Below are 26,453 nucleotides of genomic sequence, written 5' to 3'. Positions count from 1 at the left end.
CCCATGCTTGCACCAAAAGGCGACTATGCTTGTCGCAAGAGGTGACTAACGGGATCGGGTGGTCAGGCTTGCTGACTTGGTTGACACATGTCATCAGTTCCCAATTGCGCAGATCGATGGTCATGCTGTTGATAACTGGATTGTCTGGTCCAGACTCGTTTATTTACAGACCGCCGCCGCCATATAGCTGGAATATTGCTGAGTGTGGCGTAAAACTAAACTAACTAACTCACTCACTTAACAAAACACTGGTTCTGATGTATGTTTTGTACTGTCCAGCAATGTCAGTGTCAATGCTTTCATCATGTGTGTACCAGGCAGTACTGACCTGGATAGAATATATACATGATCAGTGATAGTGAAGTTAAAAACTCACTTTGTATGTAATCTCATTTACTCAACATGCTCAGATGTATGTAAATGGTCTTCAGTTTGATCATCATGATTGTGATAGAGGATAATTAATATTTTGGTTAGTCCTTTTCTTGTGGGTAAAATATAGTGGTGGTTAACACTCACAATATGCAGATCGATAATCTGAGCTCTGTAGTAGATCAATAATGGATTGTAATCATAAACTCCACACAAAACTCATGTGGGCAGTAACAGGACACAATCAGAACACATACCATGATCAAGACGACTGAGGATATTCCTGTTGAGACACGCTTGGGAGTTGCTTATGTTTAGATTTAACAAGCATGATGATAAGAAACATACTTTGTAAAGTTTAATTTGATGTTTCATTTTTTTATGAATTCTGATTAGTCTCCCGAGCTCATTGATAATCGCTGATGCAAGCAAGATCGATCGATTGACTGATTATTCGATCAATCACTCCAGCACTAGTAAAATATGGTAATATACTGTTATTGGTGTTGCTGATCCTGCTGAGTCAATGTGTGTTGTGTTTCTTCTCTCACTGATTTATACTTCATGTATGATATACACCGGATCAAGATTAAAGACTGAACTTGACCTCAATCATGTTGGTTAGGCCAGTTGGGTGTCACGATAAAATACATGGTCTTTATTTATGAATTTGGGGTTAGCTTTGTTAGTGATAAATAAATACACACTAAAAAGAAGATCATTTTGAATTAACAGTAGTTTGAAATTTTAACATACTGAAACACCAAGTTCCACTCCAAACAATCCGACAGTTCAGTGTACACTTATGTTCTCGTCAAGAAGTGTAAAAGCAATACTAAGGGTTTCACATTGGTGTAAATTTATTCAGACAATGTCCGATTGTCATGAAAACTGTCCGAAAGGTAATTTTGAAATTTGTTTTGAAAAAATATTGTGATGAAGATTTTCTTTTCAAAAGTTGATGAAATCATGAAAATTTCCTAGTTCTTTTTTTCTGCAGCAAATACATTGTTTATGTGACAACATTTTGATTTCAGAGTTAGTGAACAGCGTGATGTTGATGACATTTTATTGCACAGGGAACATGATAAATGATACTATGTATCATGTGTAATACTAGGCAGTAAGACTGTTATGATTCACCTGCATATTAGGTGAATCAAACTGTATCCTGTTATGAATTCAATTAATTATTCGTTATCACTAGAATTCAATATTCACTCATTTTTAAGGAAGAATGGTTTTCACATGAATTGGTCTGTTATGTTTCAAAGTGCGATAGCATGATAGATATGGAATATATCCTGACCAAGCAGAATAATAGTCAACACTCTTATATTTATATATATTTGACAATAATGCCATTTTTTAATAAATTAACACTGTCGACATGCTCAAAACATGTCAATATATTTTGTTATTAATAATATTATTAAAATAACATGAAAAATACATCAACCGTTGACTTGTTATCGCATTTGAGTAAAAGTCCTTTGTGTCCAATACTTTTTATTCATGCTAAGACTTTATTAAGTTACAGTCATATTCACCTCATCGTATATTAGTGGTTTTGATTAATTGAAATAATCGAGGATTGGTCGCAGTGACCAAGCGACCAAGCAGTCTATCATTCTATGTATACACAATGCCATTTAGAAATTGTTCAAATGAAACATATGTTATATTTGGGATTAAACGCTCTTATATTTATCTTATTTATCCTATATTCATATGTGCTCTCTGTGATGATGTACAGCAAATTCCCATTCAGGGTAATATAATTTTTTCTTCTCCTCTTCTTTCTTCTACTTTCTCAGTAAAGTACAGATTCTAGTTCTTTTGTTTGGACTCAGCCCAACTCAAAAGATTTTTGGACTACTGTTTTAGTGTTTGAAACACTTGACAATGGAACATGTCTTAGAAGTTGTCAGAGCCTGAAACATGTTTAATTCTTAGTCATGACTGAATATTTCTTGAGGACTCCAGGAAGTTTATGTTCATGATATATTAGTCATCACTCTAAAGTAGCCAGTAATGCATGTTTTTACATAGGCTGTAAAATTTGCCAATGCAGTTTGTTTGCACAGTTTCTAATAAAACAAAAATTAACAGAGAACCACGTTATGCTTATCTGCAATAACAACCAGGGCCTAGATTTTCAAAGATCTCTTAGCGCTATGATAGTCGTAAGTTAATGTTAATGTATGGCACTTACGACTATCTTAGAGCTAAGAAAGCTTCGAAAATCTAGGCCTTGAATTAGTGAATAAGAAAATCTGAAAAATGACACTAACCAATTGGTAATGAACCAATTATCAATTATGAGATTTCAACCAATTTCCAACATTATACTTAGTTATTTGTTGTAGCCCAGCTAGGCAGTTTTGACTTTGGTGTCATAAATATGTGTAAAGAGCACTTCCTAACTGTTACTGTGTTAGCCTTAAAGTTCCATATTTCTACACTTGTTCAGGCATCTGTGGAGTTGTCACGTTTTTGCTGGTGTGCTATTTCTTGTGGGAGTTACGATATTTGATCCCACAAAACATGCAGATGGAGCGATGGTCCATGCAAGGCTGTGGAAGTTCTAGACTAACGCTTAGTCCCTGAATATATAATTTTGATAGTAACATACAAACCCATTTAAATTGAAAAGGAGCCCCAGGGAGACCAGAGATCCTGAACCTGGGGAAATCTAGACTTGCTTCATTTAGGGTTTTAGCATTGCAGGGAGGGCTAGGCTGTAGGGAAAATAATATGGTTCAGGGACTGTGAGACAGACTATGGAAGTTCCACATTTCTCAGTTGCTGGGAAACTGACTGAAGGTATAAAACATGGGACTGGGGGGAGTGGAGGAAGGGTCCTAGGGGTTGTGGGGTTGGGACACTTTAATTATTGCTATCAGTTGTCTGTGAAATGTTGCTTGACTTGTTTATATCTGGAGGTCTGGCATACTCTAATCTTTGAGGACATGGCGGCATTAGGCTTGTTTTTGGTATTTCCCTTTTTAACAGATAAGGATAGGTTCGTGTGACCCAAGTAAAGAACCAGACAAATTTTCTACATTCCTTGAAGAATATACTACCCGTCTCATGTGGGTATATTGGGTATTTGGGTGTGTTTTCTGAAGTTTACGACATCTTTCCAATTGAGTGCTAAATTTTCTTTTTCCATTCCTACCCAGGTTTTGGGTTGCGGAATATGGGCTCAACCCTGTTTTAGGGTACCGGTGTAGCAGGCCATTTCTTCCCCGGTCTAAACTTTCCCCGGGGAAGTTTTGTCCTAGGATATTCTTATCCCAGGGAAAGTTTGGGCTAGGCTTAAAGGGCCGCCACACACACCCCCGTTCAAACTAGGATATTTTGTTTTGTTTTCAATGAAAATGGGGGAGATTATGGCCTAGGTAGGCTACTCCTTCTCCACACTTGTTTTTATATCAAAAGGTGGAGAACACGTTATTACAAACATGAAACTAACAATAGTTTTTACTTAAATTTTGGTATGCAGTTTTGCCAAATAGTCCATTCTTGCCTCTGTCTTGGGTGTAGTGATTTGAATGCATACATGTTTGAACGGCATATATCTCTAAATCCATCCTGCTCCTGCCGCCATTCCTATGAAGACACATTGCATTAGTTCTTCATCTGTCCAAATCATGTCACCATAAGATGTAAACATTCAATCACACATTTGATGGGTAAATAAGATGTAATATACACAGGTTGCTTGCTCTCTAATCATGATGTTTATTATCTAATATTTGTTGTACTTATGTAGAAATGTTATGTATAAACATTATTCACATAAACTTGTTTACTAATCCATAATCACTTTTGGTGAATGAATTATTATTTTTAATAATTTGGAATTGTGTTGTGTTCATGATTATTTTTACCAGTGGTTGTTTATATTTTAGTACTCATGTCACAGAGATGCATATTGATACAAAACTATTTCCTGTTCAGCTAAAGTGTCTACTACATATATTTCTGTACCTGTCCTAGTAACTCCAAGTAACTTTGTAATCCTGATACGTTCTACCTCATGAGGGGCGGTGGGGTGGCCTAATGGTTAAAGCGTTGGCTCGTCAGCGAAGACCCGGGTTCGAATCCCCACATGGGTACAATGTGTGAAGCCCATTTCTGGTGTCCCCCGCTGTGATGTTGCTGGAATATTGCTAAAAGCGGCGTAAAACCAAACTCAGTCAGTCAGTCTACCTCATGATTATTTGATCATTATTGATATATAGGAAGATAAATGATGCAAAAGATTCATGCTTTGTTTCATGACATCTGCATCATTTGATTAACTGTATATACATGCTCTTACATACTTTTGATACTTTGCTTTTATGCTTGCTTTTCCTTTTAATCTCACCTTATATAAGGCTATTGAAACAAAATGGGAACCATGTACATGTTATATATGAAGAAGAAGATGACCTGAAAATTGTTAATGAAACTTGACATCAACATGAATATCTTATCAATGTGTTCACGTGAATAGCTATGTCTTGTTTTCATTTCTGACTTTTTCAAGACGGACATAAACATGAAAACAAGGTTGGGGAAGAAATAGACTAGTTAAGCCAGAATCTCCCCCTTTTGATATAAAAGCAATGGTGGGAAAGAAGTACTTAGCCTTTAAAGTTCATTCAATGGGGAAAGTTTGGCATTCTTTCCCGGGTAAGATTAAGCCTAGGGGAGGGAAGTTTATCCTAGGCCAAAGTTTCCCCCGTGAAGGTTTGGCCAGGGGGAAAGTTTGGCCTGTTACACCGGGTACATATCTGTATTTTGACTTAGTTTAGGGTACATTTGTGTATACAGAAACACACCTGGGGTGCATATGTGTAGTAACTGTGGCAACAACGACCCATTCAACACAACTAAACATACCATAGCAACTTTATTGTGACCATTGTCAGGATTGAAACACCATGAAATTATAGTAGGTGAGAGAAATATGTATAATCATGTTGTTAATGAAGGAACTATGGTACACCCTATAAAACGTATAGTCACAACAAATAGTCATGACATGGTCATTGTATCGATAGGAATTGTGAAAAATGACTAAAATGTGGAATTCTATTCACTAAATTATTTTTTCATTATCATGATCAAAGGACTATAGTCTGTTTGCAGTGAAAACGTACCCATGAATTTCACTTTAAACAAAAAAGTAAATCGGATAAAGTGAAATTAAGATTGCGAATCCTCATAATTTACTTTGCCAATTGAACATGTAAATCTCAGAATTTATTCAACTTAGAATATAAGTTGTTTAACAAACGATCATAGATTCAAATCGCTATTATTGGTTTGCATTACAAGGGGGTAAGCGAATTAGTTGGAAAAGTGAAACAATTGCATGTGCGGTATGTGATGAGTGTTAACTTAGACCAACCCTACTGGTTCTCTGTGTTTCATTTAATGTGCATACCCCCTTGTAATACAAAACAATAACAGCGATTTGAAACTATGATCATTTGTTAAACAACTTTTATCCTAAGTTGAATACAATTCTGAGATTTAAATGTTCAATTGGCAAGGTATAATTATGAGGATTCGCAATCTTAATTTCACTTTATCCGATTTAATTTTTTGCTTAAAGTGAAATTCATCGGTACGTTTTCACTGCAAACAGACTATAGTGACAAAAAAGATCTTATAAATTTGATGTTGAACCATTGATGAAGTTTCACTGTCAACACACTTTTGTGTGATAATGTATATGAGGTCTCTCAGGAACCTTTATGTCAGATTTCAGTTTCAATCATAATAGTAGGATAATGTATCATTTGTACATGACATCCCGTTTTCTATAGGTTCAGTTGGATGTTACTGACTCCACTCCACTCCGCTCCATTCAACCATCTCTCTAGAAAATTGTAATGGTTAAGTATGTCATAAAGTTTGCATTTCTCTCCAAATCAGTTTTGTTGAGTAAAGAAATGAGTTTGTGATAAAAGTCTTGAAGCAAATACTTCATGGCTCAGAGATTTGGAGTGTTATTTGCCCTTGGGACAGGGACACAATCCTAAAGTATTGTCACCCCAGCATGACTGTTTTATGTCCTTGAAGCGTTTTTAACTCATCATGCTAACACAGCGTGTAAATGTCCTTGCTTTACAGCACTGAATATCCTCATGATACAGATACTATATGTCCCTGTTTACCAGTACCTTCTTGTAATGTATACCATTGTATACAGTGTACTAGTTTACTAACTACTGATCATGCTGATAGCAGGGTATGAAACTCCCAAACATTTCAGCCAGACCAAAGGGCTGGTTTAGATGTAAAACCCTGACCAAACCTTACCTGCCGGGAGTGCCCACAAAATATCTACATATACATATCTAAATTTTAACCCGACCGTGGGGCAAGTGAATTTGAGAATCTGGTAGTCTATGTTGAAAATAACCCGTCCCAGGCGGTCAAGGCAGGTCAGGCAGGCCGGTATTTCGAACGCTGCTGAAAGTGATAGCATCACACACAACTAAACAAAGGTCCAGGAAGGAAAACCTGTTGTGTGTCACTGTTGAAGTTTATTTCTGGCCATGGTATTGTTTTTCATTGTGTCTGCATATACCAGTATCAAGCTCAAATAGATACTTTTAACATTCTCACAATGAAATAAGTAAAATGGCTTCGTTGATGCATTTGTAAAGTATCTTGTAGTTATCATCCATATGAGGGTATTTATGACGCAAAAATGTGCATCCTCTACTAGTGGTGTTCCTATTAATTGAAATAATTGAAGATTGGTCGCAGTGACCAAACGACCAAGCAATCGATCACATTTTCTCTTAATCGAACATAAAGCGATTTTGGAACTACTGTTTTAGTCTTTGAAATACTTGACAATGGAACATATCTTAGAAGTTAGTCAGGGTCTGAAAACATGTTTATTTCTTAGAAAACTCACTTCACTAACTGAAAAGTCATGACTGAATGTTTCTCTAAGACTCCAGGAAGTTTATGTTCATGATATATTAGTCATCACTTCAACTTTAATGTAGCAAGTTGCAACATGTTATACTTTTCTGCAGTAACAACCTGGATAGGAAAATCTGAAAAATGACGCTAACCAATTTTTTCCGATGATTGTTCGTTGGTAAAATTGTGAGATTTCAACCAATTCCCAACGCTATCCTCAACACAAATGTATAGAATGGATGCACAGAAATAAAGGCTTGCATCCCAAGGGATGCACAATAATTTTCTTCTAAGTCCTGGAATTAAAATGACTATCAAATTTGACAGTATGCTACTCTAGTTCGTCACTTCACAAGAACCTCATATTTGCAGTAAGGACCCCTGAAATCAAATACTGAGTGGCCCTTGGACTTGTTTTCATATCACAAGTACGCACTCGCAAAGGTAGCCGGGAACCAGGTTAGTATTGGAAGTAGCGCCTTGCGAGACTTACAGGCCCTATTAAGATGACTTTCAAATTCTGCAGTATTCTTTCTACACTAATTCGTCACTTCACAAGGAGTGAAAACCCTGCCTACAAATGCTCTTATCCTATACATTTTTCATATTAAGCTGAAATTATTATGAGGGCATCCCTCTGCATTCAGAAAGACTAACCAGTTGATGAAATCATAAATATCTTGGAAACGTAATTTGTTTTGAACACCATCTGTTGAGTATGTTAAATGCCATGTGTACAAATTGAATGGTTACAAGATAGCACATGGCTGAAGCAGTTAAATAGTTCATGTAACAGGTTTGCACAGATAGTTTTGCATTGCATTGTGCTAAATTAGCTTTCAAAATTAATTTTATAAGATGTTTATTGGATGGGATGAATTGAATCATTCAGTCCAAAAATATTTGATTGAGCTTTCATTCTGTGATATATTGGCTGTCTGGGTGTTATGCCCTGGTTATTAATACACAAGAGCATTTATTAAACACCACCTGAACCCAAGGGCAGTTTTTACTATTTTGTTCCAAACATGTGATCATGCCCTAGAATACATACTACCGGTAGGATGCAGATGTAAAACATGGCCTTCACACATTTCAAAAGTCAGCGGTCTTGTTTTCATGTACAGTGGAAATAACTTTAAAATTGATAGTGTTCTCACAGTACAGTGGCACATGTAAAGTTACTTGCCCTGATAATTTTTCTACTTTACCGACTGTTTCCTGCTGATTTTTAAATAAACAACATAATTAACATTGGAAGGTCAACTGGACACCGGTACAGTGTGATATACAAATTTGCTTGCCCGACAGAAAAAAACACTGGACTCAAACGTCAGGCAATGGGTTATTTCCACCCCTTTTTCAGAAAATCCACCATGGCAAGTTACTGGCATGCATGATGCAAGGATGTATTGTCACGGCATCAGATCTTACTGGAACACTAACCACTCAGCTATTGATCAACTTGTGAGGAAGCACGTAGCTATCAGTGAAGTAAAGGATCGCCCCAAACCTGGAAGACCCAGTCAAGACGCCATGCCCCATGCCAAAGAACTGCACTGATAATGAAGAGTGAGAGAGTCCAACCCTCTGCCAGTACCAGTAGGAGGCAGCTGGCAGCTGGTCCAATCATATGTACCTTCCTTACAGATAGTCATGGACACTGACGTCTGGCACAGAGAAGTCTCCCAGAAATCAACAACATGATGGCATGTCATTGTGTTCATTTCTCTGATGAAAGCTGCCATCCTGTGCTCATTACCGATGGAGATGATCTATGTACCATTTGCAGAATGCCACAAGGAGCCCTATGAACCCCACTGAACATCTTTAGGACTATCTTTGGTGCAAAGTTGAAGCTAGAAACTCTCCTATTCAAAATCTGCAAGGATTGATGCAGGCACTCCATGTGGAATGCCAAAGTATGCTGATGGTGTGAATTGGATGCTTGATTGCCAGCATGAGAACACTGGCAGAAGATATCTGTCCGGTCATCATTGGTGGTTCATTCAATCACAACAATCACTATTTGTGAATTGTGTGACTATCAGAATGGTGGCATAGTTATGGTGACAATACTTTCCAGCACTGTTGATATTTACGCATTCCGCTCAGATTGCAAGTAAACTGTTACCTTATTTCAATTTCAGATTTCTGGGTTTTTTAAAAGAGTAAAATATGTTTCAGTTGCCCGGTACCTCTTTATATGCAGAATTTGGTTTTCAAAGCATATACAACAAGTTGTAGTGTCTTCGTACTTATCATGATCATGTAATAAATGTGGGTGGCGCTGGATTAATGCTGTGTATATGGTTTCATGTGTATTGTCAGCTGTCATGTTTGGGTCAGGCCAAAATGTCTGTACATAGGACCCGTGACAACTATGCTACCATATTATCTTGCAGGAAATATTGTCAATGGTTGTTAACTCATCTTGGATTGTACATAACTGATATAACATTATATATTTTCTTCAAGAATATCTTGAATCATGAGACTAAGGGTTAAAGAAACAATGTTGGATATGTTCAAGAGAAAACTGACATGGGTTTTGGTTTTCTTTTCTCCAAGAACCATCATCCTTTTTTCTGTATGGGAAGTTCCAAAGGTCTGGCTAATTAGAAAATGCAATAGGTTAAGATTGGTTCGGCAAGTGGTAGTGGTACCTCCTCCAATTAAAGCCAAGAGTGAACATATTTGAAGCTGGATCATACATACGGAAATACTGCTGTGTCTATAATATTAACAATTGTTACACTCACAGCACTAAGCATGGAAGTCAACATGGAATCTGTGTCATTATTCTCACGTTGAGATAAAAGAAATTACTAGACCTGTGATATACATACTGTAACAAGCAAATGCTATTGATCCCATAGTCCCTTCCTCCTAACAAGTAACATGGCTTTGAAATTTTGCACAAGTATTTTTAACTCTGGACAGGAGAATTTTGACACTTTTCGTTCCTGGAAAGCTATTACTGGTCATATGAAAGCTGAGTCGAGTCGGTGTCAAGTAGTTCGATGAAATTGGCCTCAAAATATGCTTAACATAGCTGCAAATTATGACTGCTTCAGGGATTGGGATAGAACACTTTGACAATGGGCCATTTTCTGGATTATGACCCATATTCTGAATTTAGAATGGGCCACTGCCCTTGTATCAATAATAAATTTCAAAATTTTAATGGTGCCATTTTTTTTATTCTAATGTGCTTAATGGACCATGGCCCCTGCCTTTCCCTATCCCTGCTGCTTGTTTTTCATCCATCTTTCCAGAATCAGTGAGTTTCCATGATTTGTATCTAGCCTACAAATGCCAGTTTTGGATCGTGATGTAAGTGATGTGTTTGATTAAAGATAGCAGCTATTTGACAGTAAACACTGGAAAGTATGACATTTAAATGACAATTGTTGTGTGAGTGTTCAGCTGGTGGGTTGGAGGGTAAATACACATGACCCAGCTGGTGTTTTGTATTTACTCTATCTAGAAGGCAGACATTCTTACTAACAATTATAATCAGGCTCCAAACTTAGCTGGCTCCAGCCCTAACACTCAGTGGTTAGCCTACTCTTTGGAGGTTTTGCCATGTATATCTGTAAGAATGACTGACTTATAAAAGTTTTATTTGATTGAATTCCTTCAGTTTAAACTTTTCTATCCATTTCAGGCAAGAGGATGATCCGGTGACAGTATGGGCGACGTATTTATCCAAGCAGTGTTTGGTCTGATCAAGGCAGTGGTGTTTGTCTATGACGTTGTGGCGTACATCCCATACTATATCGCATACAGACCACAGGCCACCCTCAACAGATCCAAAAGGATGAAAGTAGGTCAATAAGCATTGATAAATTGTAGATTTCAAATGAGAACAATATTCAAATTCTTATTCAACATGTTAAAAAGCATGTTTGTAAACAGTGTGTTATTTTGATTCTCTTAGATGAAAGAAAACAGTGACATCACAGATACTCTTATTTTGAACTAAGCTTCTACAGCTCATAATATCAGGAAGCATCAGAATTTTCCCTTTCTGCCCTTCTAGCTGACTACTATATCATACTCAAGACAACATCTAATAAAGCTAATAGTTCAGTTGTGAATATACTGAGAGCTCATTTGTAAGTAGATTAGTCTAAGTTGATTTCAGAAGATGCTTTATCACATGTTCACACCGTAAGGAAAACAGTAATAAATTTGATCAAACTGCCATATTGGAATGTATCATACTTGCAGCAAGGATTAAAAAACTATAACGCTGAGCTAAAAAGCCATTCACGCAGAACCCCTTTCCATGTTTTGAGATATAGGACACTGGAACTACATGTCATCTCAAACATGAGAGTTAATATACTCAGCAGCAAAGAAAATGTCAGTACGAATTCAAACTTAGATAGGCACTGTAATCAAATCATTACAGAAATGGACATAATATGCGGATCGAAAACTTTTTTGTGTACAATATCTTGACACATCAATGCATAACTCACCACAATTCGAAGACATTAAGTGAACGTTTGCAGTCCATTCAGACTCTTGACTTCAGTATCTAGTGTGACCACAATGAGCGGCAATAACTGCAGCACAGCATCTATGCATGGAGTGCACCAATCGATTGATGAAGGTCATGGGCACCTGGAAACACACTCTGAGAAAAGCCTGGCACAATACATCGGCTGTGTTCGGTCTTGGTATGACATTATTCAGTCTCCTCTGAATTTCATCCCAAAGCTGTTCAACTGGGTTTAAATCAGGACTAAGGGCTGGCCACTGCATAATCTTGACACCGTTCTGCTGTAGGAAGTCCCGTGTAGCTCTGGCAGTATGGGCCCAGGCGTTATCATGCTGGAAAATGTTGTTTTGGTGATGTGCGCAATGTGGTATGATGTGGGGCCTGAGAGCTTGGTCGATGTAGCGCACCGCTGTGATGCCGCCTCCTCTCCCTGGACCAAGGTTCTGGAACACAGGACCCACTCTCTGGTTCAGGCCTATTCCACCCCATACCATGATGCTTGCACCTCCCCATGAGTCTCTTTCCATAACACATTGGTCTGATTAACGCTGGCCACGTCGTCATCATATTCTTGTTCTGGCATCTGCAGTTGATACGCAGTGCCGACTCTCATCTGTGAATAGAACAGTTCTCCATTGCCTGTATCGCCAGTTTTGGTGTTGTAGAGCAAACTGTAGACGTTCACACCGATGACGAGGGGGTAAGGTCTACAGCAATGGAGGTTCACGCTGTTAAGACATCGGTGTACTGTATCAGTACTGATTGGTCTTCTGTGTGTTCCCACTGTCGAGTGTGCTGTTTCAGATGCCTGCATGTAAGGATTCTGTACATGCTGTCGCACAACATGGCGGTCTTGTCGTCTTGTGGTCACCCTTGCTCTGCCAGTACGGGGGCGATCATTTGTTGTGTGGGTGGCCCGGAAACATTGCTGCAGCCTGTAGAAGGTCCGAACATTGACCTGGAAGTGATTGGCAACGGCTTGTGCAGTGTGGCCAGCTTCAAGTTCAAGTCTTCCTAGCACCTGGTTCCTCTGAGCTGTCGTCGCAGCATCCTGCTGACGTTGTAATGTGAATGTTTCAACCAGGTTTTAGGGTGCATTTTATGGGGCTGGTCCTTGTGAACAGCACGTGCAGCAAGAGTTATATGAAAGACATGGAGAACAGCATACCATCTCCGAGATCAGGTTGCGTTTTTGAGACCATTTTCTGGGTTCCTTTCTGAGTTTGGGAAGGAATGTCTTTGCTCAGGTAAAGTTGGAGATGTTGTCAAAAATATACAATCAAAACATTTAAATGAGTTTATAGTTATCCGTTTCTGCGAAGGAAAATTCCAAACTGACGTTTCTTTTGCTGCTTAGTATATATCGGGAAAAGATGGACAGGACAGCACAGGGTGAATTTTATATGTGTAATTCTTAGGATATGAGACTTGCTACAAAACAAGCACTGCAACAGGTTTGGCACATCTCCAATAGTTGTTTCTGTTTCCTTGCTGGGATGGGGAAAATTCTAAATCTAGACAAAGCATCTCTCAACAATTTAAGAACTTCCGAATCAGTCAAAGGACATGCAAGATAAATATGTGACGAATCATTTAGCTTAGTCTGAAGTGTTTGAAGATGAGTAACGGATTGCATCCTGTGAGGTCACTGTTACGACAGAGTTGTTCACCTCTCACATGTCCAGTGAAGGAGGTGTTTCCTCTCCCTGCACTTGATACATTGTACAGATAGATGCACAGTCGGGACAGTGCTACATGGTGGATGGAGAACATCTGCGTAATACTGGAGCTCTGGGTATTGTGTTACAGCCCCATATGTGGCTTACTGTGACAGATGACTTGTTCCATCTCAAGGCTTTGAAATGATGGTAATTCTGCTAGTCCATGACCAAATATTCAGGAAGGACCAGTGATATTTCCTTGTGGACTACAAATTTTAAAGTAATGTGGAAGAGAGGTCTGTGGAAGAGCAGTTTTGAAGACTACAGAAAATAAGCCACTGAGTGTGTGTGTGTATGCCTGTGTGCATGCACACATGCGAAAAATATTTTCCATCCACAGCACCAACCTTCTGATTTAGTTTAATGACTTAGCTTGTAACATCTGTCCAATGAGAATTTTCCTAACATGAGACTGGTGCACTGGTTGTTTTGTATTTAATTGAGTTTCAAATGAGTTCATTTTCTAGGATATTGATCATGTTGGTATGCTATCAAAATTGATAATGTTTGTAATGATATAGATGAATGTTCTTTGAAATGTATTATTGTTAATAGGAGACATAAAATGCCACAATGCCATGTGTGTGTTACTGCTAAATGATAAAATACTATTTATGGTGTTACATTGTTATAGTTTGGGGTCTCAGTATTGTATGGTGTACAGTTGAAAATTTTGATGTAATCTTCATAATCTTCATGTGTGACAAAGTGTCCAGTTGCTGAAGATCTCTTATATGAACGAATATGCTAATTCTCCTCCAGTTCACTTTTTTGCAACTAACAGCTTCAACTTTTCCTGATGGAAGTATGATTTGTCTTGATATATTTTTTCACTCAACCGTGTATGCTTGATACTATGATAAGGCATTGCCATGCTTCACTTTCTCGTATTTCACACCATACAATATTTCCATGACGTTGATGATGATGATGATGATGATGATGATGATGATTTCTGTCCTCAGGCTACTCCAGTAGATGGGTCCTATGGGTCCCCTTACCGTTATGCAGATAACAGCACACTTACAACCAGCCTATTTCCGGAGTGCAGCACTCTAGATCATCTGTTCCTGCGGGCTGTCCAGCTGCACACAGACGGACCATGTCTCGGTACACGGGAGCTGCTACGCGAGGAAGATGAGGTCCAGCCCAATGGCAGAGTATTCAAGAAGGTACAGTACCACTTACTCTCACACAAACTAAGTGAAATTTCATAAGGCTATAGAGGTGGACATTGAATTGTTAGTTTTTCGAGTGTGTATGTTGATGTTTGCTTAAATGATTTTCGCATATTCCAGGTGCTGCTGGGCGATTATAAATGGCTCACCTATGCACAAGTGTTTGAGCGAGCTACCAACTTTGGCAGTGGTGTATTGGCTTGCTCACAGAGACCAAGGAAGAACATTGTGATATTTGCAGATACCCGTGCCGAGTGGATGATTGCAGCACAGGCCTGCTTCAAGTATAACTTTCCAGGTATTTCAATCAGCCAGAGACGAAAGTGGGAAAGAAGCCTGAGACTTCAGCTGCTAGTCTGATGCCCATGTCTAGTAACAATCTGTTTGGTCCAGTTAAGATTTTGAGGAAATGTTATCCGATAAATGCTATATTACTAACGCTGTAACGATTCATTTGCGGTAAATCAAACTGTATCCCTTCATGAATACAACTTGTTATTAGCAATCACTGGAATGGAATATATCATTATATATTTTTTAGAAATGGAGTGTTTTCACTTGAATTTGGGTGTTATTTATCAAAATGATGTATGCAAAATGGAATATATCCAAGCCAGGTAGAATCATAGTCAACAATCTTATGTATTTAATTTGACACTAATGTGGTCACTAGTCATTGTGGATTTGTTGTAGCCCCAGATAACTCTGACATTTCCTGAAGATGGTAACAGCTAAGTTTGGTCTGGTGGGCTCAAGAAATTAGGACACAGACTGGGAAAGGGGCTTAGTTGTGGCATCTCTTGTTTACTGTTACCTTATTTACACAGTTCATATAGAATAAAGCGTAAGCTCTTCCTGCTATCGGTCCTGTTTTATATGTTTAGTGTTTAAAACAGCTATGTAGTGTTTAAAAGTTTGAAAGTCCTTTTGGTCATTGATGCTTTCATTAAGTTTTTGAGATAAGGGTCTAGATTAAGACACGGGCACTTCACCTTAGGTTTCATTCTGATTTTAAACTCTCCTATGTTTAATAATAAAGAAAAGTATTAATGACAGTTATTAGCATTTGTTTGAAAAACAAATTGCAGTATATTTTGTTCTGACATTTTGTTTGCTGTTTTCAGTGGTGACGTTGTATGCCACGCTAGGACAGGATGCAATTGTCCATGGCATCACAGAGTCGGAGGTGACACATGTCATCACATCAGACAGTCTTTTGTCCAAGTTTGAGGTAGGAGTGCTGCAACATTTGTAACTTCCCCAAGGGGATTTCTGCTTGTTTTAAAAGGCGACTGTGGATTCGATGGTCAGGCTTAGCAACATGCCTAATTGCATGTCCTTGTACTTTGGCAGTTGTTCACAGGAAATGGGGGGCATATAGGTTTGAGCTCTGTCCATCCGTCCGAGAAAGGACTATAGATAATGATTTGGAATGTGTTTTCAGGACATGTATGCCTTGATGGAATTCGAAAACGGAAACCATGTTACAATATGTTACAGAGTTATGTCCCTTATCATGCATTTCTTGACTTAGTTCACGGTATCCCCAATGGGGACAGATTTTCTCAGAAACCGTTATAGATAAGGAAATCAAATTTGATGTGTGTTTCCAGGACATGAATACTTTGATGAAGTTCCAAAACGAAATCTGTTACAATTTGTTACAGAGTTATGTCCCTTGTCATGCATTTCTTGACTCATTCGCAACTACTCGTCCCTTTCCGTAACCTGAAAGAAGACTCGTACTCCTCTCATAGCCATTTTACTGAACTTGACTCCGTCTGAGCTCAAATATCGCAGAGAGAAAGAAATGGTCTAGTCGCCAAACTATTTTCAAGGGCATGTAACTTGTTATTTGGAAAACAAACATGGCATCCACGCCAAGGAAATTACCTCAAAGGGTATGTTTAACATGCTTAAATACTTTCCTACACCATCATGTCAATATATCCTCGTTATGAAAATTCAGGAAACCCAGGAGGACTATGCAATAATTAAAATATACTTCAAGTGTCTGGAAAAAAATGATGCAAGCCGAAATGAAAATTATTTCACCTAACTATATCGACCCAATTTCTTCTCTACTTACACGCATTCTGATTGGCTGGGGGAATATTTCTGGCTACGAGAGGGGTACGAGTGTTCTTTCAGGTTACGGAAAGAGACGAGTAGTTATGAATGTTCTTGACTTAGTGCATGGAATCCCTAATGGGGACAGATTTGCTCAGTAGCCGTTATGGATAGGGAAACAATTTGGTATGTATTTTCAGGACACAAATGCCTTGATGGACTTCGAAAACGGAAACTGTGTTACAATTCTTTACAGATTTATGGCCCTTGTCATGTGTTTCTTGACTTAGTTCACGGTATCCCCAATGGGAACAGATTTTCTCAGTAACCATTATAGATAAGGAAACCATATTTGGTATGTGTTTTCAGGACATGAATGTCGTGATGGAGTTAAAAAACATTAACCTATGGCGGGAGATATTGATTACCATGTCTTGTTAATCACTGGATTGTTGGCCTAGATTAAGTTCTTTACAGAACAAAGTTCTATAGGATGTAATATTTCTGAGTACTGTGTATAACAACCGACAGTAATAAAAGCGAACAATTGCATGTCTGTGAATAATGTCACTGTGATTTGCAGTGTTTGATTGCTATATGGGTATTTCATGGTCCTTCTTGCCCATAAACATATGCACAGACAGATAGAGGGGAACCTTTAGATTTCCAGAAGTCTCCAGAGCAAGCGTTTTCAAATAAAATAAAGGCATTCATGCATACAGAAGATTGCTGTGCACCTGTTTGTTTCTTCTGTCTATTCTGTGTATGCCAGTTTCTAGTGACTCACCTGATTGTGATGACCGGGGGCCAGAAACTGCCTGCTGTCCAGATTGTCTTGTAGATCTATTCATTGCTTCTATTATCCACAATCCAACTGTAATGTGTATGTTGTGTGTGCCAGGGTCTGATGGACCGAATCCCTCTGGTGACTCACCTGATTGTGATGACCGGGGACAAGAAACTGCCTGCTGTCAAGAACTTTCCCAGTCGGGTTAAGGTGCTCAGTATGACAGATGTGGAGTACATGGGAGCCCAACCAGAAAACTGTAAGTGCCATTTCTCTCATAAAACACAGTACCAGTTTTTCACTTATCTTGCTTTTGGGGTCCGAAATCTTTCTAAACATAGTGCATAGATTGTTTCTTAGGGGCAGTCGCCGCCGTGTAGCTGGAATATTGCTGAGTGCGGCGTAAAAGTAAACTCACTCACTCACTCTTAAGGCAGTCAACTGATCCCTTGGTTTCAGTATCTTGGGTATCTTCAAACTGATGAGTAGAAACATTAGAAATACAAATTCTGCTCAAAATTTGGATTTAGGTGACTATTACTCTGTTCATATTGCCCCGAGGGTGTAACCTGTTGCATTAATTCACAAAAGCATTATACAATGATAGACGAGTGAGCATGCAGCTACACTATTGGGTGTTTGAAAGTTGTCATCCATATTTGTACAGAAGCTGCTCAAAATCATTTGAGTAGTATTGATTCATTTTTCATGTTGTATATAAATATGCAGCTGAACTGTTCTAGATAGTGTTGTTTTTCTCAGTAATCTAGGGACAGTAGGTCATAATAGATTATATATTAATCTTTTGCCTTACTACCATGCGGGCAGTGGGGTAGCCTAGTGGTTAAAGGGTTTGCTTGTCATGCCAACGACCTGGGTTCGATTCCCACATGGATACAATGTGTGAAGCCCATTTCTGGTGTCCCCCGCCATGATATTGCTGGAATATTGCTAAAAGCGGCGTAAAACTCAGCTTCTTACTCTCACTCACTACTACCATGCACACCACCTTACGTCATTGTAATGTCCCATAGCAATTACAGATAAAGGAAATCTATGCATGTGTGTTGCTTTGCTTCTTTTCCTGAAATATGCTATATACAATGTTTATATGTTTCAGTGCAAACCCCTGTCACTCACCCAAGTCGAGAAGACATAGCTGTCATCATGTACACCAGTGGCTCCACAGGGTTACCCAAGGGTTAGTTAGCTATTGACTTTGGTTCACATAACAATCAGCAATATCATTGATGACCACATACAATTCACTGATTGTTGACAGTGCTGCTCCATGATCCAAAACCGCCTCCATGGTGAAGTGGTTAGAGCGTCTGCTTGGAGAGTGGAAGGTCGCGGGTTCGATCCCTGACCGCGTCATACCAAAAGATGTTAAAATATGGTACTTGTTGGTCCCTGCCTGGCGCTTGGCATTAATGGGTACACCAAAGACTGGTCGGCTCGGAGTCAGTATAATGTGTCTGAGTGGGGTATTCATGCTTCACTGCGACATGGTATCTCAGTGGGCTAGCACTATAACACCAGCTTAAGTCTGGGCTAGTACAAGCAGCCACACATACACATAAACACGCATGCACGTCGTCATTAGAGCGAAATATTCTCAAGCACGGCGTAAAACCCAATTTCACATCACCTCACCTCCATGATCCAAAACAGGCAGGGCTCTGTTCCATGAAACAATCTTTGCTCTAAGGTAATTCTAACTCCCATACTACACCGACTTCGAGATCGCCTCTCAGGTCTTTGGATTTGGCTGAGAAAATGTTGACAGCCTCAAGAAGTTTAGAAAGAAATACACAGGTGTCTTTGTTTTCCAGACAACAGATGGATTTAGATGTGTCATGATTACACTGACTGCTTGGATTTACATGTTGTTAGAAGCAGGCCATTGTGTGTGAATTTGCCAAAGTGGTAACATGCCTGAGACATGTGCTGTACTTCCTCATCATTTGACAGAGTGGTGGGGTAGCCTAGTGGTTGAAATGTTTGCTCGTCGTGCTTAAGACCCAGGTTTGATTTCACACAAGGGTACAATGTGTGAAGCCCATTTCTGGTGTCCCCTGCTGTGATATTGCTGGAATATTGCTAAAATGGGATGTGCCTTTAAAAGTGTTTCACAGCCGGTTGAAACCTATGGTCACTGGTATGAAGTCCAGATTAGCTCTGATTATTGTTCTAGGTTCGACAGCGCCATACCCTTACATAGGACTAAGGTTTTACCAAAGAGATATATGTCTGATTCAGACTTACAAGCAAACAGATCGTAATATCTATGAAATTCTGTTTGTAACAGCATCAAGTCCAGCTCACTGACTCCCACTTTGCATTAGTTTTGAACTTGTTCTGAACAAACTTTGCCCGACATGAAGTCTGATATTTTTGTTGCAGGTGTTCTTATCAGCCATGGCAACCTGATGGCAGGCATGTCTGGCCAGTGTGAACGGATACCAAATTTGGCGTAGGTGATCCTTCAGATATTGAAGTTCAGATATTTCTCCTCGCTTATATTCATATGTTCTATGGGGTGAGTGATGGATGATTTTAAGGGGGGGTTCACCCATTTTGTTCAGAGGAGGTAGGGGGGCCAGCAATTTTGTACATAATATATGCATACATAATATTTCATGCTGTATCTTTTTCATGGGGACCTTTCATAATTTATAACTAAGGAAGGTGATGATGATTCTTATGAAGAAGCATGTACAATTTTTTTAGCATTATCTTTAATATTTTATATTTTGCAGTATGAGTTATTGGTTTTTGTGATTTCAGACCACCAGACATCTACATTGGTTATCTCCCCTTAGCTCATGTGTTGGAACTCAGTGCAGGTACGGAGAAGTAATTCTTTGGAGTTTCTTGGACAATTTATCTGGATAAAATTCATGGATTTTCTGAATAAGATACGGGTTGTCAGTAATTAACATGAAATCTGTCCATCTTCATTCTTATACACGCAGTGTTTAACTCTTTCATAATATATTTCATGAATTGAGAAATCTGTTGGTATTGACTATTGTACAGTATGAAGTACCTGAAGTATGTCATAAAGTGGTTTACATAGAAAACCACTGGCAGTCCCAGATAAGATTCCAAGGACAAGTGAAAAGTGATTGTATTCACCTGTGACCTGTGAGTAATATATTGATACGTGTGTTGTTGTTCCAGAGCTGTCCTGTGTTGCCCATGGTGTTTGTATCGGCTACTCCTCCCCTCTTACTCTCACGGACCAGGTACAGTATGCTTACTATGACAACAATAAAAACAGTTTTGCTTTTAAATATCATGTCTCACTTTGAAAATGGATAATAAAATTAAAATAGTTTCCGCTAACTGTAGGGGACTAGCTGACAAACAAAAGAGAAGAGAGATTATGAACATTTGGAGAAAACGTAAAGCCACCGTTATATGCCTGCAAGACATACACATCTCTGAAAAAGACGAGAATACCATGAGGAATGAATGGGGTTTGAAATGTATCATATCACCATTTCGGTCAAATTCTAGAGGTGTTGCAATATTGTTTAACAATGATAGAGAGATCGATATTCATAAATATAAGAAAGATGAGAATGGTAATTTCATCATTGTTGACATAAGTATCGATGGTATAAGAATAACCCTAGCCACTATCTATGGCCCTAACCAAGATACTTGAGATTTTTATAGAAATCTATTTAATCAAATTGATGCATTCGATAATGAATCAATTGTGCTCTGTGGTGATTGGAATGTGGTACTTGACCCAACTATAGATCTAGAGAACTACAAACATATTAATAACCCTAATGCAAGAAATATTATTTTGGAAAAAATAGATCAACTTAACTTGACAGATATCTGGCGTGATCTTAATAGTAATACGAGAAAGTATACTTGGTGGAAAAAACCCTAGACAGCAAGCCAGGTTAGATTTTTGGTCTCCCACGATGTTGGTTGTATGACAGTAGACACCGAAATTCTTCCTGGTTATAAATCTGACCATTCTACCATAACACTTACTTTTCAAATAATAATAACACAAGAGGAAAAGGCTACTGGAAATTTAACACCTCTTTACTGCGAGACAAAGAATACATAAAAATAGTAAGGACCGAGATAGAACTAGCCAAACAGCAATATACATTTAATAACTATACCGAAGATATAAAGAATATTGATGAAAATGACTTGCTCTTAAATATCGATGACTGTCTCTTTCTGGAAACTTTGTTGATGAATATTAGAGGTAAATCAATATCCTACAGCTCCTACATTAAGAAATTAAAAAAGAAAAACTAAAAATTGGAAGCCAAAATAACTGATACTGAAGACACAATCCATTAGGAACTTTCAAAATATAGATGAGGCTCTCTTATCTGATCTATCCACATATAAGTTAGAACTTGAAAAAATCAAAGAGGAAGAGGTCAAAGGTATCCAAATTAGAAACAGAATGTTATGGCAGGAAGAAGGCGAAAAACCTTCAAAATATTTTTGTAACCTTGAAAACAGACAATTTACTAGTAAAGCCATTAACTGTCTGTTGTCAGACGACGATGAGTTAATTACTGACGAAAAGGACATTTTGTGTAGGCAAAACAATTTTATCAAGATCTATATGCTGAAAAAGATAACAAGATAGACCACAGTGAAATACTATCTGAACTTAACGTGCCTGTTCTTCCAAGCACTTTGACAGAAAAACTAGAAGAGCCAATAAATATGAATGAAATACTAAATGCCTTGAAATCTATGAAAAACGATAAAAGTCCCGGTATTGATGGATATTCAATAGAGTTTTTCAAATTCTTTTGGTGTGATCTGGGAAAATGGATATTTCGTTATATAAATGAAGTGTTTAAAAATAATTATCTTACTTTAACTATGAACAGGGGAGTAATAACTTGTATACCTAAGCAAGGAAAAGACAGAAAACTGCTAAAAAACCGGCGTCCAATTTCTCTGTTGAATTCCGTGTATAAACTGATTAGTGCTTGCATTACTAATAGATTAAAATGTACCCTCGATTATTTAATACAGGAAAATCAGACTGGCTTTATTCCAGGGAGATGTATTAGTGAAAATATAAGATTTTTCCTTATCCTGACTCATGCTCTTTTGCTTGTCCCCTTCCTCTTGCGAACATAGTGGAACACTTGTATCTCCTTAATTGAAGCTCCCTTCAATGTAAAATCACTAATTGGTACTCACCCACGAGTTACCTCCCCTGCCGTAAACGCGGGAACAGGTGTCGCCACCCTCTGGCCTCATGCTTCACTCTCTCCTTCTTCGCCCAGTGAGCAGGATGTGAGAGCGCCTGTGTCTCCTTACACACTATATCCTTTGGTTTTCTTAGTTAGTTACCTTTTATAGTTTACTATAAAGGTATAGCTAGTATCCTTCAGTTATTTGCATTAATAATTAATCGTATTTCTACTGTTTATTCAATGGAGTTCGCGATTGTTCAGCTAGTTTTACATTGATGAAAAACTGTACTATTTGTAGATTACGCTTTTTCCGCTTCGCGGATCCGCATGGTATGCCCTAGTTGTACTACCTTGTGCGTTTGACTCACGCTGCAGTTACTGCATAAATTTAACCAATTCTGCCTTTGATAAATACCATCTTTGCGCCTTGAGACGCGGTTGCAGATAGGTCACGAAACTAGGTGTAGACATGGCCGATACGCCGGATTGCCCATCCAGTCAACTGCTGTCGAAAGTGATCCCTCCCCGCCTGGTGTTCTGCTTGAGACCCCATCGGAAGAGGGACGTGGGATGCAGTCCGTCACCTCTAAGAAGCGACCGGCCTCTCCAGACATCCAGTCATCGCAGACAAAGTCCAAGAGGGCCTCAACGCCTTCTCAACGCAGACTTCGTACCCCAGGGCAGCCGCCTTCCTCCAAAGGGAAATCTACTTAAGTCATCGAAACTTTCTCAGACGAGATCGCTCCAGCAGCAGAATTGGGCCTCTACGATGACCAGCCTATCATCATACCCGACATACGCCACAAGAAGCTTACCAGTGACAGCTTACAGTGACGCCAGCAGAGATCAACAAGCAGCCTGATGCCTCTACACTGATGTCAGACGAGATCGCTGAGGGCCCCACCGCTAACACAGCAGAAAGGGCACCATCTACTACGCCGCAGATCATCCCAAACGATCTTATGAAACAGATCATGATTATGATGGAAGGCCACTATAGACTGGAGAAGCAGCCATCCCAGGGTCCGAAGCCTTCGGCGGCTCCAACGTGAGACAGCACCCCAGGGGCACCATCTGTCAACGTAGCAGCCACGACAAAAGCAGCCTTCGCGCGAAGGAAGTCACAGACCACCTCGACGAAGGACCCAGATGTACAGCCTTCGCGAAGGCCTTCGGCGGGAAGAATCATCACCTTCTTCGGGCCATACTCAGTTATGGAATCTGATCACCAGACCACACGCAAAGCCTTCGCTAAGGTCATATCATCGCTCCCCAGGACCGGACGATATTTGGCTTTCGCTGGCGCTTCGCGAAGCGACACCTGAACCCAGATCGTCTTCATCTAAAAGATCAGCAAGGACTACACAAGAGCTTCGCTGGCTATCAGTCCCCCATAGATCGCCAAGAAGGTCAACCTATCGATATAGATCACCAAGACGATCACCTCGCCGATCACCACGTCGATCACCTCACAGGTCTGCACATAAGCCTACAACTAGATCTCCACAAGCGTCAAACGATATAGAGATAGAGCCACACAGCCCTACATCAGAAGAGCAACAACCTCTTATCTATGATGATGGAATGGAAGATGATGGAGGAATTATTTTCTCAGATGCAGAGATAAGATATTGATGGTCAATAATCTAGATCTCTCATCACCTTCCAAGAGTGGCAATAAGGCGCAGACTTATCTGATGAAAGAAGATGACGCAGATGCTATTACACTACCCCCAATCGACCCGACATGGGCGGTACCTCAGAACCTAGATACAGCATTTAACAAAGCCACAAAGGTTCAGACGCCACATCTGCCAAATTTCAGCGCCAAGAAGTTCTCCACGCATAATATGGAACCCTTCTTCAAAGCGCAAGACATCGATGAGAACTATAAGCTGATCTCCGATGCCAAGAACAAGTACTACAAGATTGATGATCGGAAATTGGTTCAGATAGAAACCATGACGAAGGCGTATGTTCTTCGGTCTAAATAGATCTAGAACAATAAATGAGACACTTATCTCCAGATTTCGGAACACGACCTCTGAAGATGACAGAATGATTTACTCGGCCCTACTGATGCAAAAGAAGGACCAGCAGTTTTTAACAGATCATCTGACGCCTGTCTCAGCAGCACTGACCTTAGCTCGTCAGTCAAGGCCTCCTAGCTTCCTGCAACTGGGGTGAGAACTTTACAGCTCCACTATATACAGCCCCGTGGTCTTCCCCATCCATATTTGACGGAGGAATAGACACAGTCTCCAAAGAAGTCACCAAGGATTCTAGAGAAGTCCTGATGATTAAATCGATGGACACGCTTAGCCAGTGTCATCCGACAGACTTCACAAAGATACTCAGGGAGATCTAAATTCACGGGCCTACAAAGAGCTAGAGACAGGAAGATTGCCAGTTCCAGGGGAAGAGATTCTTTTCGTCGCCCATATGGCAACTATATAGGAGGGTCAGGACGAGGCAGGACACCCAGAGGTTCCCGCAACTATAAACGCTGAAAGACAGGTTCGAACGACTGAGTCTTCCACCCCAGCCGCTCCAGTACAACCGCCACAAGTGGGTGGACGCCTTCAACTACACTGGGAAAACTGGGGAATACTTCAAGACACCTATGTCTCCAACATTCTTCAACGCTGATTTCGTGATCCCACTACAGGCCAAGCCTCCACTAACAGTCAACCCTCACAAGTTCGAGGTAGAGGCACAACAACTACTAAAGTTAAGAGAGGCGGTTACATTACTCCTAACCAAGCAGGCCATAGAAGTAATAGAGCAAGGAAACATCGAACCAGGTTTCTACTCCCCAGTTTTCCTAGTACCCAAGAAGAACTCCAAGGAGAAATACAGACTCATTTACAACATGAGCTTCTTCAACAAGACTTACTTAAACAGACCACCCAGGTTCACTATGATACATCTACCGCAGCTACGCAGATGATTCGCCCCATGGACTACATGGGCAGTATAGATCTACAAGATGCTTATCTGCACATCCCAATACATCCCTAATCCAGGAAATACCTTCGGGTTTACGCTAGACGGGTTACATTACCAGTGGAAAGTACTCCCATTCGAATAGCATCAGCCCCATGGTTATTCACGAGGATAACGAAAACCGATTGTTATCTATCTACATCGCCAAGGGCTACGCAGTGCGCTCTTCCTCGACGACGGGATACAAGTAGATCAAGATCCACAGCATCTCAAACTACAGTTAAACTACATCATAAAGCTACTAACACAGCTGGGATGGTTAGTAAACTTACACAAGTCGGACCTAGTACCATCGCGAAGATCTGCAATTCCTAGGAACTGATTTATCACCAATCTCAACCGTATAGTCGCATTCAGAAGACCGCTGGCTCAAGATCCAACAGATCATTCCACCAGCTCTACTGTCACCGCTACCACTTCGACAATGGCAGAGCTTACTAGGTCTTCTAACATCAGCCCAAGACTTGACAGTCATAGGCAGATTACAGTTACGTCCGCTACAGGTCTTCGCCAATACACATCTCGACGACCTACAACCATTCAGTCTACCGATACATCTCAGACCTCATCTATTATGGTGGACAAAGAAATCGAATGTCTGCGAAGGGATTTGTTTAGCAGAGCAGGAATTCAAGACCCATTTATATGTAGACGCTG

The 26,453-nt window shown here is 39.6% G+C and overlaps 1 protein-coding gene across 3 annotated transcripts in view; it reads left to right on the top strand.

Annotated features, from left to right (window-relative positions):
* Positions 1-26,453, top strand: part of LOC124269620 (long-chain-fatty-acid--CoA ligase 4-like) — a 51,696-nt gene that overhangs the window by 7,025 nt on the left and 18,218 nt on the right. For 2 of the 3 annotated variants that reach the window (XM_046704651.1, XM_046704652.1), the window contains exons 2-10: positions 10,985-11,143; positions 14,514-14,720; positions 14,847-15,024; positions 15,851-15,957; positions 17,698-17,842; positions 18,704-18,784; positions 19,990-20,059; positions 20,374-20,432; positions 20,770-20,834. In XM_046704651.1, the coding sequence (XP_046560607.1) occupies positions 11,009-11,143; positions 14,514-14,720; positions 14,847-15,024; positions 15,851-15,957; positions 17,698-17,842; positions 18,704-18,784; positions 19,990-20,059; positions 20,374-20,432; positions 20,770-20,834 (1,047 nt within the window). In that variant the 5' untranslated portion in view covers positions 10,985-11,008. Of the gene's footprint in view, positions 1-10,984; positions 11,144-13,562; positions 13,696-14,513; positions 14,721-14,846; positions 15,025-15,850; positions 15,958-17,697; positions 17,843-18,703; positions 18,785-19,989; positions 20,060-20,373; positions 20,433-20,769; positions 20,835-26,453 lie in introns of those variants that run through there. The other variant, XM_046704653.1, reaches the window with a different exon arrangement.

This window comes from Haliotis rubra, unplaced genomic scaffold (assembly GCF_003918875.1).
Source record: "Haliotis rubra isolate DU_JTF1 unplaced genomic scaffold, ASM391887v1 Scf146, whole genome shotgun sequence".
Classification (NCBI taxonomy): domain Eukaryota; kingdom Metazoa; phylum Mollusca; class Gastropoda; order Lepetellida; family Haliotidae; genus Haliotis; species Haliotis rubra.
Note: the sequence above shows the minus strand (reverse complement) of the source record. Positions and strands in the feature narration are given on the sequence as shown.